A 16,533-nucleotide genomic window follows, 5' to 3' on the forward strand; every position below is an offset into this window, starting at 1 on the left:
CCCCCCCCATCCCTGCTGCTGGACTTGAACACTACTGCCGGGTCTAGACCGGCCAATTCGCACAGTTCTAACCTCTCGGGTTTCGTCACTTCCAAATCTGTTTCCCAACAAGTCTCTGAAACAATTTCAACCGCTTTCTCCATCTTCTCTTCTTCCACCATATCTCCGTTCTGGAGAAGGACGAGATATACCTGTTCAGCTGCGGCCTTCCGGATCTGTATTGCAAAGGGAAAAAACAAATCAAAATATAATACGCAATGTAGTTATTGTGCAGAAAAGTGCAAAAAGAGAGACCTTTGGGTACCGATGGCAAAGGAAGGCCAGAAGCTGAGAGAATGCTCGCTTGTTGTTTGGTTCCGGCACTGAAGCAATGTAACCGAGTATCGCGAGACCAGTGTATAACTTAGTGAAGTCCTTTGAGAGTTTTAGCTCAATGGCCAGCGAATCCATTATGCCAGCATAGAAGCTCGATGTATAAGCCTGAAATTAAACAAAAACGGAAAACGAACTGAGATCAACCAGAGAAAACTGCACTTGCCTTCAAGCCAAATACTAAATTGTTTCGAATACCAGTGAAAGAACAACATTATTGATGTAACTATAAATTATATATAACCAACCTCCCGATTCAGAAAGATCTTGCTGCTGAAGAGGATCTCGATGGTCTGGAAAACATAAGGAGGGTTTACACACAGATTGCAGACAATATGTCTATCAGTGAAAAAGGAAATTAGTTTCATCTAGAAACAGTTACCATATGTGCATATTATTATTACCTTCAAACACGGAACAATAACTCTCTCACATCTCTTGTACTCTTGGAGAATCCATAGAATGTCGTCACATAGCATAGACTCCCTGGATATTTGTTCGTCACCACCATTTGCTTCACCCTCCCGCAGGTAGTCCAATAGTGCTGAGAGTGATGCCTTTCTGAGCGAATCTTGCAATCCTCCAACCGAAACTACTAATCCAGACATCACTGCCTTACTAAAGCAACTGAATCTTAACAGTTGGACAAAACGTGGGAAGGTGAAGGCCGGTACCTACAAGAGGGAAAACAATCGATAATTCAGATAGAGGCCTTGGCAATTTTCAAAAGAATCACAAGTATGTTGCTTCCTTACCCCCCATTCTAAATTTGGTTGCCTTGGAACAATTGCTTCAAGTTTTTCTCTGTAAGGTATGAAAGGGACGAAAACGGTCTCATGGTACAAAATCCTCTGAAGGCCCTTTGCAGCAGCCTCTCTCAGTTTATCCATCTTCTCTACCGCTTGCTTTACAATCCCTCCAACCACACGAGTGGCAAGATTTGAATCAAAAAGCGAGGTTGTATTATTATCATCGGTACTCACTGGAATGATCGAGTCTTTCTTACAGAGGATATATGTACATTTCTCGATTCCGTACACTGCAGCCTCACGAACCCAAGAACCGACATCACCTCTGTTATCAACTGAATAATCATCAAGAGCTTTCAGTAGAGTATTCATCACTTCAGTCTTGATCAGCTGAAAAAGATACAGTTTATCCATTTCGGGTTGCGGGTCTTTCGTAAGCGTCTCACAAACAGATGTGAGTCCTTTGACAGCATTCACACGAGCCTCAGCATCTCTGTCTTCAGGGTTCTCCTGCTTGGAAGAAAGATCGGTTCAAAGCCAAATAGCCAATAATATTTCATTCTTTTTCTCGAGGAACTTACAGATTTATAAATGTCATGTGTTGTCAACTTTTACCTCAATCTCACAAGCACTGCATAGCTTCAAAACAACATCCTTCCACTTTGCAACCAATAAGTTGTATGACAAGACACCTAATGCCAGTGCAGAACCTCTTCGAGCAGCTACATTCGTGTCAGTTAGCAGTTTAAGATGCTTTGATATTAGATCAACGGCTTCGCTACTACTACCAACGAGATAGGATTGCACAAACTGTTTAACCGCATTGACGGCAGCATTCTGTGAAACCAGCAAAGCTCTTTAATTCGCGATTTATTGCAAGAAGATGAGACAAATGACCCCATGAAATTAAAGACACACCTGTATTTGAGAATTTGGATGTCTTAGATTCTCGGAGAGCGTACCAAGCAGGAGCTGTTTTGTTCTCTCTGATAATGGCACATGAGTCAACGAGATACACTCAATAAACCGGGAGACAGCAGATCGCATTATCTCTCCACCCTTTCCACGGTAAAGGCGTGCTTTCTCAATAGCAGGGACAATCCCAGCAATTCGTTTCTGCGTACCTGTTAAAATGAATGCTTCAGGAACCTTGATCATAGAGAGGAAAGGTAATGATGACAATGATCAATCCTGAACTCGTTTTGAAAAACAATAGTATTCTATTCCCTACTAAGAAAGGAACCTTGGAAAGGGAAAGAATAGTTCGACCAATATCTGCAACAATAAGATCAAAGTCTCAAGGTGTTTCCACTTCTTTGATTTCTATACTAAAAATGATCTATGCTTAAACGCAATAATACTAAAAAAGCTAATGCTGAAACAGATGGTACCCACCAGCACAAAGGACATAGGCACATTGATGCAAAGCTACCACAATCTCTCCAACTGCCAAAGTCGCACCATGGCGCATGCACAAATCAGTTGAAAGTGTGCAAGGAATCAATTTTTCCAGCACATAGTTTGCAAAGTGCTCAGCCTCATATTTCACAAGAGCAGCGAGAGCTTCCGCAGCAAGTTCTCTCAAACTCCTATCCTGAAAACATAAAAAGCAACTTCTACCATATTCTTAATGGGTGGTTGAATTTGGAAATAGTCCTAGAAAACACAGAGAAAAGCCTTTCGACTTACCCAGTGTATTTAGTTTTGCAGGGAAGATAGATTATAGATAAACATCAAACTGAAACAAAGCCTATGATTAGTGAGCATACCCAGTGGCAGATCTTGCTGTTTAGCAGTTCATACACAAATGGGTAAAGATACCCTTCATATTGTGCAATCGAAACAGCAATTTGAAGATAAGAGTTGGCTCGAGATGAAAGGGAAAAGTAGTCAGCTATGTTCACTATGTCAATTCCATGGGGATAGTTTCCTTGCCTTCCAACATTCTCTTGAAAAGCAGCAGCAGCAGCCCTTCTACAATTGACCTAATTGTTGAAAACCACAAAAACAATTATGAACATGGAGACACTGGAGATATACAAGTAAGAAAAGATAAACAAAATGTTACAAGGGAAGGGATTAGCACCTCCCTATCATAGCAAGCCACAGACAATAAGTCTGGAGCAAGCTGATCCAGCACGTTCTTCATATCTTTGTGGTAATAAGCACGGCCAAATGCCCAACAAACATAAGCAGCTGCATCACGCACATGAGAACCAACACTATGTGGACCTCTACGGACATCATAATGGAGTGCCTGAGAATTATACAAATATGTAGAACTATATGATTCTTGTATCTAGACATGATCCAAATACCATGGCTTCACATGCAATTCCTCAGAAAAAGTAAGAAAGATTATCATGTATTGAGAGAACCAACCTTCACAATGACGGGGACAACTTTTGGTAGACTTCTGGGCAACAGCAGCCCTCTACGAGCAAGTTCAGCCAAGGCTAAGCAACCCCCATGCCAAGAACCATCACCCTGAAGTCATGAATATCAGAACTATAACAAGCTAGATAATGTCCACATTTCATGGGATCCCGGTACAAGCTATTAGCCATCCATATTATGTAGGTACCTCGCCAGGTGAAAATAGCTCTAACACAGATGACAACACCTCTTCAGAAAGACCAGATGTTAGACGTGAAGTTACACGACCTACACCCTTTGCAGCAGACCAACGAACGACGGTGTCCTATATGGTTTAACAGACATTCAGTATAACAGAGGGCAGCTGCAAGCTTCACATGCCAACAATTCATATTCACTGTGATGGGGTGCTTAGACCAAGACTTAAGTTTATTTGGTGTACCATTTACTAAGAATTAAACAAGATCTATTTCAGGGTTATCAGGCTACTCCAGTCAACATGATGCGCAAAGCAATGTGCTTGCTCTCAGATCATCATGTGTTCATTTAGTCACCGAGGACCAGTAGTAGCAAATCTTAATCTGAAATCATTACAATCTCTAGTTACCAACCTAACAGCAAGATCTCACCCTTCGGACATACCGTGTCCCTCAAGCCAGAGAGTAACATTTCAATTATCTCTTCTATGATGTCTGGAACTTCCATGTCTTCATCTTCCTCATTTGATATTTCTGGTTGTGAAGAGATGGCAATGGCAGTTTGATCAGGCTGGTCAACCTTTTGAGATTTACCTACAGATATATTCTCAGGAAGAGAACTGGTTCTGCCCTGCATCCAGACAATACCAAATCCATAAGCAGGTCTCAACCGCAGGGATATGGCATAGTGACTAATCAGTAACCACCAAACGATATGTTCAAAGGAAAGAAATCATTACAATAAAAAATCTAGGTTCCTGCAATAAGATTACACTAAAAGGTATGTACCACATAGTGCCAGGAAGGTGCACGATGTGGAAGACAAACAAGCCCAACCCTCTGAGTTAACTTGATCAAATACTTGCGGAGCAGAGGACTCCTAGCTGCTGTAGCTGATTTGCTAAGGATGGAGACATCATTCCAGACAGTAGGAATCACATCTAGCAACGCCTTCTGGCTAGCAGTCTGCCAATGAGTTGATGACATATAAGATCCAGACGCTATATGAAAAGGTAATGCGCTAGAAGGCAGGTGCATTTCTTTATGACATATAAACTATACACATGAACTAAAAGGATCAGTTTATGGATATCTCAGGAAAGATGTGAAACCCCGCTGACGTGCTTAGTGGTGTGTCCTTGTGATAAAAATAAAGTACACAACTTCAAGTATGAAACATATACCTTAAAAATGGCAGCCAATGCCTCCATCACACCAAGTAAACGGAAATGATTCAAAACATCATCTGCCTGAGTGGATAATATCTCATGTGTCCACCCAAGAAAACTAAAACAGAATCCCATAGAGAAACAAATAAAAGTTAATATATCGGTAAAATCAGAACAATTCAGACAAGTAAGCGGATAAACAATTTACAAGAGCCAACTCAGTCTTGTTGATGAAATAGGCAGCTAAAGAGAAATAATGGGACCATGTATACACATAAAAGCAATGCTAGGCACAGACCTTGCAAAGGCCCTTCCCATATCCGGACGTGCTAGAAGCCTGGAGAGAAGCAATCCGGATATAGTGCGCATAGGGCCGGCACTGCAAAGATAGTCCTTACAGAAACCCAAGATCTTCAACACCAAAGGAGCCACGTCGTTCTCACCGAAACCACTGCTATTAGCAATGCTCGTATCGACGGATGAAATATCAAATGGAACCAACACAAGGATTGAAAGCCATAACAATACAATACATTTGGCCTCCATCTCACCGGTGCTTTCCTGTCTCAACGAAGTCTTGGAAGTTGCACTATGGCACTTCTCCAGGAGAGACACAGCGAGTTCCAGATCGGAAACTTGATGAGGGAAGAACCTGATAACAGCTTTGTACCCACAGACCGTAACTAGAGTATAAATTATGATACTTATCGGCTTGATTACTTCAACGATTTCATCAGATTCCGCACCTAATTGTAGCGTTTTAGACCTGACTATTAACATTAACGGAGAAACTACGGCCTCCAGGTATGGCTCCACTAATTGGCCTTGCTCCTGATACTTATCCATCTGAACAACAAGAAAACAACCCAAATTACATAAAGGAAATTTCAAAATCGCCGGGTATGCGAATCGATGAAGAAACGTACGATGGATCTGATCTTCTGGACGGAAGATGGATCGGCGACGCGGCCATTTGAAACGATATCGTCAAGGAGCGACTTGACGAGCTTCCATTCTTGCAGAAAGTACCTCTGCAGAACTCTCTCTTTCGAATCATGTTCATCGTCTTCCCCCTCCCCTCCATTCTCCAACGCCGCCGATGGCCTCTCTTCCTCCGGAGCCGCCATTAACTGTGCAGTATTCTCCCTCAACTTGGGATTTCCGACAGAACGAGATTCGAGCAAGAGTGATTAATTAATATTAATTCCCGCCCTTCAAATTTTCGATCGCGGACCGATTTTTAGACGAAAGGATTCTAACTTCAACTTTTTAACAAGGGAGAATTCTGAAGGGTTTCTAATTTATAAACTCTATACTTATAAATTAGAACATATCTGAACTTGTCAAATTTTTTTAATAAACTCTAAATTTTTGTTTTATCTTTTAAAATCTGAATTTTGGTATTCATATTTAAATAAAAGTATATATTTTATAAATCAAATCATCTAATTTAATTCTACCATACCACCCAAAAATATAGATCGGGAATCGAACATAGGATGATACTTAGAACTAGAACTTCCGATCTAATAAATATTCTTACATATTTTGTTCATCTCCCTCTGTCCAAAGCCTGTTTCTTCCTTCCTTTCTGAATAACAATGGATTCGACTTCAATAAAAATCGTTCCCATCACGTTGGAGAAAATTATTTTTATTGGTCTAAGGCTATCAAAGCTGTTTTCAAGAGGTGCGAACTATGGTAAGGTGCAAACAGAGTTCATGCTGCATCCGTGGAAGAAGAATGTGATGCAACTGGTACAAAAGTGACGACCGAAGCCAGCAAAAAGGATAGCCTTGCCTTAGCCATCCTGCAAAGTTCTCTTGACCCGAGCATCCTCAAATCCTTCATTGCCCCAGAAACGGACAAAGCACTATGGGACGCATTGGCAAATGTCTACGTTAACGTCAGCATCATCTTTCGATTCCTATAGAGTTTTGTGGACATTCAAATCAGAAAACTTTCACAGGCGAATAACGACGTGTGATAAATCAGAACGACAAGGGACTTATATCGATTCAAATCAAAAAATAAAAACAATTATATATATATATATATTAATTGTTTTTATTTTTTTATGTGGCCGTTTACGTGACGATTAATTAGAAAACGCTTTTACCACGTTAGATTTCCGTAACATTTTTGACGCTATTGTTTGACTCGAAAAATAAATTTGCTAATTTTTAAAATATATTTATTTATTTGCTATTCAATTTCGGTAATAAAAAAAAATTATAAGTTATAAATGTTGACGAATAATTCTTTTTTAAGGGGATTCTCCGAAATGAAACGTGAGAAGAGAAATCGCTGGGCCTATTGGAGACGATCATCGTTGGATTTTCCTTCGTGGAAACGGCCACGCAAGCAAATCAAAGCATTACAATGAAGGAGACGTATTGACGATGGTAAGGTAATAGCTTGTTTGATTCTGAACAATCAGACTAGACATTGGTACCAGACCATAAGTATCATTCAGACACCTTCATGTCCGAGAGATAAACCCGGCTCTGAATCACACTGCCACCAATCCAAAACCCAGGCATAACCATGAGACCGACTCTTGGACTTTGCTCCTCATCCATAACACAATTCTTCACAATGCTTTCCATGTACACATCCGAGAATTCACATCCTTTTTTCACTTGGAAGATCTTGGCAGCCGGGTCAAAGGAATAGGCTAGCCTGTGCAGAAGCAAGACCGACTTAGCAAGTTTCAAGAACGCCTGGTAGAATGCAGTTCTTGGGTGGCCACCCCCCATAACGTAGTTTCGCTGGTCCATATTTCCAAAGAAAGAAGCTTCCATCTTCGGGTGGATCAGGCTGAGGTACTTGCTCCTGCAAAATTTACCGAAAATGGAATCCGGGTTTTGACCTAGGGCATCAAGTGGATCCATATCCTTTAGAGCAAGAAACTGGCGGAATGACCCTTCTGCATCAACTGATGAACTGTCTGATTCGACTGAGAAATTTTCCTGCCGAAACCCAGAAAACATCCTTTGGCATATGTATGACTCGAATGCATACTTCTTGTGAGCCCTCTTGGCATAAAAAACATCAGCTTCAATACAATTGGCAGCAGAATCAAGGTCCCATCCAGCAGCTTTCATCATGTTAATCAGCGGCTTGGAGAAATCATGGACAGCCTTAGAAACAGCTTCGTAGAATGATATGAAGAGCTCGGGGGTTAAGTCAACAGTAAAATGTCCATTACCGACCACAAAACCTTCTGATTCTCTTGTGGACAGGCCCCTCAGCTTCAGATTCTTCTCAAGCTTTGCCCGCTTATGGTTCGCTTCTTCGATCTGCTGTTGCAGCTGTATGATCTCAGAGTCCTTGTTCTGAATCTCCGACTGAAATTTCTTCACCATTACTTCATATGTCTTCAGGAGGCTTTGCTGCTCTTGGATCTCTGCAGCTAATCGAGAATCTTGAGGGGAGACACATGCAGGTTTTGGGTTATTCTCCCGGTATAAGTGCTTGAGTTCTGAAAGACTCTTGAGCTCAGAAATCACAAGCTTGTCTGCTGACTGAATCTTTTCAGGATCATAGGGTGTATGAGCAGTTTGAAGCTGGATATAGGCCGATTTCAAAGATGAGATATTCGTAAATAGTTTTGAAATCAGTGCCTCCATTGCTTCCGGCTTCTGGTTAATAGATTCTTCCATGGGTTGAGGATGGACCTTTTGGCTGTTGGTCTCACGGATTTGGGTATCTTTCAACCCACCAGGTAGCATAGCTGAAACCGACAACAGGGTAGAACAATCTGGATTCCTTATACACAACTCAACAAACGGGCAAACACGATTTGTTTCATATCAATCCCAGGAACAGCAGATTCCTGCAAACAGAAAAACATAATCAGTTATACAAGAAGTGGGTCATTCAAGAAAATGTAATGCCAATAGATTTGCACAGCATATGGAGGAAAACTCTGGAATGAAATGAAAATTTCCAAACTGGTTGGGAGCAAGGTTTCCATTTTAACCAACGTTTTGCCCCACTAACGCTCCTGAAATGAAAATTTCCCGACAAGTTCAAAAACCTGCAAGAGACTGCTGATTAACCTCGGTACTTTGTCCTCTCACCATTTCTCTTGAACTGCCTTCGTTTGATTACGGATCTCTGAAACGAATCAGAGTACAAACAAGGGCTTTAACGATTCCACGGATCGGATGGGGAAAATATATACTCTGACGGGGAATGATGAGAATCTACTCAGAGAATCATAACACTGCGATTTCTGGAAAGCATCTGAATGCCACTGACTAAGAAAACGTGGAAACTGAGGAAACTTTGAACCCTAACGACCTACCTAAGGCGGAAACTGAAAATTTCCCGGAACTATCAACAAATTTGCTGGTCTGGCCGGCAGATAGACAAAGAACAAGACTGAAATTTGATCTGAACTAGAGAAGAAGATCGAGAACAAGAGATCACCTGATTTGTTCCGTGGGGTAATCAGACAGAAGTTTCACGATAGCTAACCTCTCATCAGCTTTCACGCCAAGCAAGCGGACACAGAGAAGTTGTCAGAGCGCTCCGCCGGATACATCTCCGGAGATTTAGCCGGAGGACAAGGAAAAGAGAAAGGAATACTTTGGTAGTAATTGAACTCAGAGAAGACGAGACAGAGGATAATGTTCTATTATTTAAAACTACTCAAACCCTCTACCTCGTTCCAAAGGTCCCAACCTGCGAAACCATAACCAGCAGAAGCTTGTGAGTTCAACGTTGTCGCTTGTATCTTCTTCGTCTCCAGCGAATATTTTCGGATCCTGTTTTTCCCGTCACCATGACGAGAGTATCCTCCTTACCAAACAACGAAATTTCGAAGCTTGAGAAATTGGTGGTAAGCTGAAACTTCGTTGGCATTCCTTGTCTTCTTGTTTCTTTATGAGAAGGCTCATCACCTAGCTGGTTGTTTCGATAGGACTGATTATGATAATTCTTTTTCGAAAATTTGGGTAAATACCGTGTCCGAGGTTTGAAGGATCGAAGAAAACATTTAAAAAAAATCTCGAACAGGTTTTTAAATTGTAACAAAAAATGCGGAAATAAAATGCATACCCGAATCGTATATATCTTTGGTTGGAAACTTGGAATCATGTTGATTTTCTCCTCTGTCGCTAGGGATATCAATCGGCCCAGCCCGACCCGAATCGCACTTGGCCCGACTTGAATTTTTTTGGGCCTACACCACCGAGCTCGAAAGCCCAGCCCTATGGAGGCTCGAGCTGGGGCTCGACTGACCCGTTCAATTTCTTCTTCGTAAACTTTTTTTATTTTTTTCATTAATTTAAAAAAAAAAACAATTGGGGCTTTCGAACCGACCCAAAACCGGATTCAAGTCCAGGAAAACCTAACTTTTTTCGAGTTGAAAAGAAAAAGTTAGGTTTGAAACCCAACATTTTTCGAGTGGGCTCGAATCAGATTTCAAGTCTAAATTGACACCTTATCTTTCGGTGGTCAAGAATCCAACTATTAGTGATCGAAAACACAATATCACAACTTAAATGTTATACTATGAAATTTCAGTATATTTCTGATCTACATCTATCACTATTCAATTATATATCTTGGGTTCTCATAGAGTTAAAAAATTACGAAGGTAACGGTTGTGTATCTTCGTCAAAACACACGTTTTCTTGTCATACCTTTCACGGGTGTCTATAAACATTCATCTCCCACTCATCCGTAAATGCATCATAGTCACTTTACATCGACATTACCGATTCTAGGTTAGTATTCTCTTCCTTAGACTACAACATGCAAGATTAGTTGCTAAAGTGGTTTAATTTTTGTTATCGTCTTCTGCTAAATGCACCCTACAATCTGAATCCATGTGTGATTGTGAATCGCAATTCCGGGATTCCAGAAAACCCAATCGAACAAAATCTCATCTTGCCTCTCTATTAACCTCTACATGGTTCATAACGTCCCTAACTACCGCATTTATTGTCATCTTGTTACGGTCCGATATTTGTCCATGTCAAAGTACAATATTCCCTATGTCAGATATTATATAGACCACAAGTCAAAATCAAAGGGCACAAATCGGAGTACTACATGAGATTTAAATCATGATTGATACCTATATGACATTCTCATACGGATCATTCAATATTCATTCAAAAACGAATACTCGTGATTACGATCCATACATAATACGTTAGATCATCCCCAGAGGCGTATGTACGTGTAAGGGAGGGGTCCTCTGCCCCCACTCAAAAAACTTAAAAAAAATTAATGCATTTATAATTTTTACAAGGTTTCAAGAGAGTTAAAAGTGTCCCCGTTAATTTTTTATGTGGGTCCCCTCTCATTTTTTTTTCTATTTTTTGTATTATATTTTTATAAAAAAAAATAGGTTATGTATTTTTTAGTCACCGCAGGTTTTAGGTTTTTACTTTTTATTTTTTCTTTTTTCAATTTAAAATTTTTTCCTAATACAAAATTATTTTGAAAAGTGTTTTCCTAATAAAAATTACTTTAAAAAATCACAGTTATAAATATAAAATTTAGTTGTAGTTTTCATTGTTTCTATCTATTTTTAATCTTCCATTTTTTTTCTCAATTCTCTAAAAGATTATCTAAATCTGTTATTTAATCATATAAAAAATAAAAAACAACCAAATAAAGGTATATAAGTGTTATAGTTTTTATTTAAAATAATTTTATTTTTTTATTTGTTTATCAATTTCTATATTTTAATTATATTTATAAATTTGGTTAATATTAGAAATCCTTCTCGTCTCATGGTGAAAACAAAAAATTTCTTTCATATGTATTAGTATACAAAACTTTTGAAATCGACATAAATTTTGTTCGTTATTACCGCGACTGTTGAAAGATGTTTTTTAATAATGAATTTTGTAGAGATAGTTTTGTGCAATTGATCAATTTTTAAGTGATTGTTTAGTTTGTTTGATCGAAAAAAATATATTTTTACAAATAAAATTGTTATGGATATATTTCAAAAAAATAAAAATCATATAATTAAATTTTAAAATATACATATTTTAATGATAATGTATTTTTATTGATTTTTATATTATATATATAATAATGTGCCCCACCGTAAATTTTTTCTGGATTCGCTATTGATCATCCCTATGTTCATTTACTATGCCTTATGATAATTTTATCTCGTCAATGTGCTCACATCGACCACATCGACAACTGATAAGGGAGTTTAATATTATTATGATAACAATATATGATTAAACAATAACATACAATTTATATAACAAAAATAGAAAAATAACTTTCATTCATTCCAATGAATCCAAATACAATAACAATATGATCATATAATGGGTCATGTCTAGAACATAAACTCTAACAATACACACCTTCAGCAGCTGTTTACACGGCTATGCACTGGGGTTTACGGGCGTGACCACTTACGAACCAGAAAGCACAAAGCAGTTCCACGCTTTCCTCTCGTAACTCCAGACCACATGGTAAGGATGTGAATGTAACACCGGGTGTCAAATGATCCAATGAAACAAAATTCACTTTAGAAATCATACTTTGTTCTTCCACTCCCTAAGACAAGGCATAACATGTCTGAAATGTTAGAAGTAGCGCTGTAGAAGTTCCATGCCTCGAGCATTAATCGTTTCCTCGATCCCTTGAAGTGTACAACCTGTGCTTTGACAAAAATTGGCCAAACGAGTAAGAAACAGAGACCCGGAGAGAAACAGTTGGAGTTCCAGAGAAAATTTTGAACAATTGATGGATATCGACATGACAGGATTAGTCATGGTTTAAGGACACTGCAACAATATACCTTTACATCTAATGGCATGCCGTGAAACTGGCCAGCCCCTTCAGGGGGTGTCCAGTTGTATATGGCACATGGTAGAAATAGCACTGAGGCTCCACCTATTCCCTGGGTGAATGCTTGTGGCTTGGTAAATCTTTTTGCATCAAATGAAGGGTGAGATTTCACAACCCATACAAGAGCAAGTTGGTCACCGAGCATGCGTGAAGCTCTCATATACTTGCTTCTGTAAGTTTTCAGAACTTCTTCAAGAAAATTTTTAGCCCTGCAATGGAACCCCCATATAACATTTCCCCGTTAGAGGTTTATATACATTGGCCACAATACCGATCATTACTTGTGACTCGATAACAGAATCTCAGAAGCTAGATCAGGCAACTATTCCTATTTGTGATCCAACCCAATTTATATATCAGATTCAGATACCGGGTTTAAAAGCAAGAAAATATATAATGTTTCTTAACCATCTGAAATTACTTGTATTTAAACAAACGAGGAAAGAGCAAGGTAAATTGTAAACCTTAGGATCCCCTCACGGGTGCCCCTCACAGCTATAAATCCTGAATTCAGAGGCTGCTCTTTGTTATTCCTGAATGTCAGCGCCAAATCAAAGTCTGTATGCTCATCGAATATAGTCCCAACGTCATCAACCACAGCTATATCTGAGTCGGTGAAGATATAGTGGTTTGAACCACCCGCATTTTGAGATTGCTTCTCATACATCATCTCAAGAAAAATCTGGGTAGCCAACATTAGCAAGAGTGAGTGTTTGACAAACATCATATATTCTCTAAAATCCAGGTACTTCCCTAAGCGCATTCCACAATGAATTAAAAGAGAATCAAGAGGAAGATTTTGAACCAATTGACGCCAAATAAACAGAAGAGACAACTAAAAGTAACAAACTTGTTCTACCTAGTTATCAATGTGAATTGCTCTTACAATGTAAGACCTGATTCTTTGAAGCATCAGCTTATCTCGTGAATAGTCTCCCTGAATGGGCTGTACAATCACTTTACTTTGTTGGATATTGAGATCAGAAGCTGGATCAGTTAATATAACAACATTGCTCTTGGGCATCGTCACCTGAAACAATATTTTCATTAGACATCAGCATTTCTACAAGGTAAGAAACCCTCACAAACTTCAAATTCTGGAGCATATCTGTAGCACAGTTGCAGATTTCACTTCGGATGATACATAGCTCATGATGAAGAAAAGGTTACCTGAATGAAGTTTATGAATGCATTCAGAACTGCCATTGACCTCTCTGGCTTGCTATAGGTAGTACTCCCAACAGAAACAATGGTAGAAGCCTTTGCATTAGCTTGAGCTTCAAGTGTTGTATTATACACAGTAAACATCGTGACAAAAGAAACACCATTTCCGCCACCAGAAGCAGAAAAAGGTGAAGCATGAGTCCTGTTCAGCGCCTTCATACCTACACAAACATGTCAACATGATAATGTACACCACAACATAACAATAAAACACTAGTTCAGTCCTAAAACAATGCATAACGTCTCGATTCCTAGCAAGCTTCCTATTAGGATCCACCAAACGTGAAACCAATGAGTGAAATTCTGTGATGCAAACTCAAGTATACACAACATTCTGTTAGCTACAACTTATGACATCATTTTGTCATGGAACCACTACATGAGTGGCCAACAAGAACAATCAAAGAAACCTTATTCGGTCTACTTGCTTGAATGTTCGTGGACAAGGGTCCAAACTTCCAATTATAACATTCGCAGGAGGTAATTCCTCGATTGATCTAATTACTGGAAATGTTAAAATCGCTTTTGCTCGTATGAAGATCTCTAATGGCAATTTCGACATACATTTCCAGTGAAGGAGTAATATAACACATAAAAGTCGCTTAAACAGAGCTTCTGAAGCTTGAAATGGAGCCGCTCCAACGCAATTCACGTTACAATTCTACCTAAAAGGAATGTGACATAAGAAGAGACAAGATCTAACCTTGGCAATGTAACCGGTCCGGCAAGCCTTTGCCGGCGGCAGGACCGAGAACAATGTGATCCAGCTTCTTACTACGCTCGCTGTGCGCTTCTTCTCCAGTCGGATTCGAGCGAAACTCCATAACCGACAAGAGATAAGGGAGAATAAAGATCAGAGGAAGAAGAAAGAGAAACCGACGCCATCCGGTGTAGGATCTCATGCTCCGAAAATCCCTACGAGAAACCATCGATAAACCCGGGAAAAAAATCTGCAGAAACAACGGAGGAGATTCTGGAACGAAGCGAAATTGAAGCTCGCACTCAGACTTGGTTCCCCTTCGCCGGCGAGACAGGAAGAATTTCCGATCGGTGGAGGACTTCAGTAGGATGCCGAGGGAATCGACGACAAGATTGGGAGTCCAATCACTCCAGACTACGTGGCGTTTAACTGAAGAGAGGAGAAACAGTCTGCCGTTTACGGACGAGTCCTCGGTGCACTCGTGAAAAACAGAGTTAGAGGTAAGATACAAGCATTGATGGATTGTCACAAAGGAGGTTGACAGACATCTGAACCGAGATCTTCAGATCTGACAGAAGATAAGCCGTTTCTCTCATTCCCACACGAATTATCATTTTCCCATGAATACTTGTTTGAATAGAAACACAACAAAATCACCATCGGGTGGAAATCAAACGGATAGACATGAAAATTAATTTTGAGAACCCGGAATAATCGGTAATAAAATCCAAAATCGGGTATAAAATGACCAATTGAATCAAAAAAAAATCGGAAGAAACCGGTAAAAAGACGAGCCAAGGGACAGTATAAAATTGAACAAACCAAATGACTCGGATAAACTGGACAAACCAAATTAACTGGATAAACCGGTAAACATATGTCTGTGATGTTCTAGGATGATCCGAGATATAACATTTGGATTCTGTATTGATTCATTTATATGAAAACATTACTTTATCCGTTATATGATTTGCATGTTTGTTATATATCGACATCTTTGAACTATTGTAGCATGATTCTAAACTCCTCGATCGGTCGTCATTGTAGGAGCGATGATGCATGAAGTGTGATTGATGTTCATAGAGATAGTCATTCGTTTTGGATGCGAATCATAATTATGGGTACTCGTTAGGAACGATTGATTGGATGACCTAAATGACATTGTCATACGGATATGAGCCAAGACTTGAATCTCATATAACAGTTCGTTCTTCGATCATCAGACCTGAGATGTCTAAAGTAACTGACAAGATGAGTAATGCATCTTGATTGTATCAAACGTCGTCTTTAACTAAATGATCATAACGACGTTACTTGGATATGTTTACGAGTCATGTAGAGATAATAGGCAGTTAAGGCGGGATTTGTCACCTCCTTAACATGAGAAATATCATTGGACCTCTCGTAAAAATCGGATTATAAAAATGCATGGTCATACTATAAATGAAATAGTTCATCTATCTTATCAGTCGATTTACCGGACAAGAAAACACTAGCTTGAATTTGAAGTGTGACTTATTTCATGCCTTTGTTCAATATATGATATCGTGAGACAAAAAAATCAGAACTTGAGATGTTACTGCCTAGGTTAAATCGTCTCTAACTCAATTTAAAGTGGGTGATCATGACATCTTACTAGAAGCTAACCATGATTTGCAGTTCGAAAATGGTTTCCGAGGCTACGAATGGGTCTACAAGGCCACAAAGCAAAAAGATAGACTTATGTGTGACGAATCGGGATGGAATTGGTTTTGACCAGAAAACGGGTTGTCGGATCGAAATTGTCGCATGTGAGAAGCATTCTTAGGAGTCCGGACCAAATCAATCCAGGTTGATTCCAGACCGGACCAGAACAAGCGTGATGAGCAAGAATAGGTCGATTTAGCCTAATCTGACTCGAATCA

At 39.4% G+C, this 16,533-nt stretch overlaps 3 protein-coding genes across 6 annotated transcripts in view; all 3 read right to left on the minus strand.

The window, feature by feature from the left end:
• The window catches only part of LOC104827612 (tubulin-folding cofactor D), a 6,584-nt gene extending 446 nt beyond the window's left edge, over positions 1-6,138 (minus strand). The window contains exons 1-17 of the mRNA XM_010560805.1: positions 5,790-6,138; positions 5,162-5,709; positions 4,879-4,981; positions 4,484-4,660; positions 4,140-4,325; positions 3,706-3,822; positions 3,504-3,608; positions 3,208-3,378; positions 2,891-3,106; positions 2,517-2,715; positions 2,040-2,245; positions 1,737-1,958; positions 1,128-1,631; positions 777-1,046; positions 621-665; positions 295-480; positions 13-215 (exon numbers count right to left, since the gene is read on the minus strand). Of these exons, the coding sequence (XP_010559107.1) occupies positions 13-215; positions 295-480; positions 621-665; positions 777-1,046; positions 1,128-1,631; positions 1,737-1,958; positions 2,040-2,245; positions 2,517-2,715; positions 2,891-3,106; positions 3,208-3,378; positions 3,504-3,608; positions 3,706-3,822; positions 4,140-4,325; positions 4,484-4,660; positions 4,879-4,981; positions 5,162-5,709; positions 5,790-5,990 (3,659 nt within the window). The 5' untranslated portion in view covers positions 5,991-6,138. The remainder of the gene's footprint in view (positions 1-12; positions 216-294; positions 481-620; positions 666-776; positions 1,047-1,127; positions 1,632-1,736; positions 1,959-2,039; positions 2,246-2,516; positions 2,716-2,890; positions 3,107-3,207; positions 3,379-3,503; positions 3,609-3,705; positions 3,823-4,139; positions 4,326-4,483; positions 4,661-4,878; positions 4,982-5,161; positions 5,710-5,789) is intronic.
• A 1,029-nt stretch (positions 6,139-7,167) lies between these two features.
• Positions 7,168-9,664, minus strand: LOC104827613 (IRK-interacting protein-like). Of its 4 annotated transcripts, none has more exons than XM_010560810.2 (3): positions 9,301-9,664; positions 8,949-8,985; positions 7,168-8,701 (listed from the first exon to the last, which is right to left on the minus strand). In XM_010560810.2, the coding sequence occupies exon 3, from the start codon at positions 8,595-8,597 to the stop codon at positions 7,332-7,334; it is 1,266 nt and encodes a 421-aa protein (XP_010559112.1). In that variant the 5' UTR covers positions 8,598-8,701; positions 8,949-8,985; positions 9,301-9,664; the 3' UTR covers positions 7,168-7,331. The 4 variants fall into 4 exon arrangements, with proteins under 4 accessions (XP_010559112.1, XP_010559111.1, XP_010559109.1 ...); XM_010560809.2 differs by having other exon boundaries at positions 8,928-8,985; XM_010560807.2 differs by having other exon boundaries at positions 8,906-8,985.
• Positions 9,665-12,116: 2,452 nt separating this feature from the next.
• On the minus strand, positions 12,117-15,322 carry LOC104827614. Its single transcript, XM_010560811.1, has 6 exons — positions 14,633-15,322; positions 13,876-14,090; positions 13,592-13,735; positions 13,170-13,387; positions 12,656-12,914; positions 12,117-12,511 (listed from the first exon to the last, which is right to left on the minus strand). Exons 1-6 carry the CDS (start codon positions 14,856-14,858, stop codon positions 12,383-12,385), a joined length of 1,191 nt encoding a protein of 396 aa, XP_010559113.1. The 5' UTR covers positions 14,859-15,322; the 3' UTR covers positions 12,117-12,382.
• Positions 15,323-16,533: the final 1,211 nt, after the last annotated feature.

The sequence above is a fragment of the Tarenaya hassleriana genome, unplaced genomic scaffold (assembly GCF_000463585.1).
Source record: "Tarenaya hassleriana unplaced genomic scaffold, ASM46358v1 Cleome52, whole genome shotgun sequence".
Classification (NCBI taxonomy): Eukaryota; Viridiplantae; Streptophyta; class Magnoliopsida; order Brassicales; family Cleomaceae; genus Tarenaya; species Tarenaya hassleriana.

Coding starts and splice junctions, on each gene's coding strand:
- LOC104827613 (XM_010560808.2), bottom strand. CDS start 8,597: ATGCTACCTGGTGGGTTGAAAGATACCCAAATCCGTGAGACCAACAGC.
- LOC104827614 (XM_010560811.1), bottom strand. CDS start 14,858: ATGGTTTCTCGTAGGGATTTTCGGAGCATGAGATCCTACACCGGATGG. Junction 14,091..14,632: donor GGACCGGTTACATTGCCAAG/GTTAGATCTTGT, acceptor ATGTTTGTGTAG/GTATGAAGGCGCTGAACAGG. Junction 13,388..13,591: donor AAAGAATCAGGTCTTACATT/GTAAGAGCAATT, acceptor TTGGCTACCCAG/ATTTTTCTTGAGATGATGTA.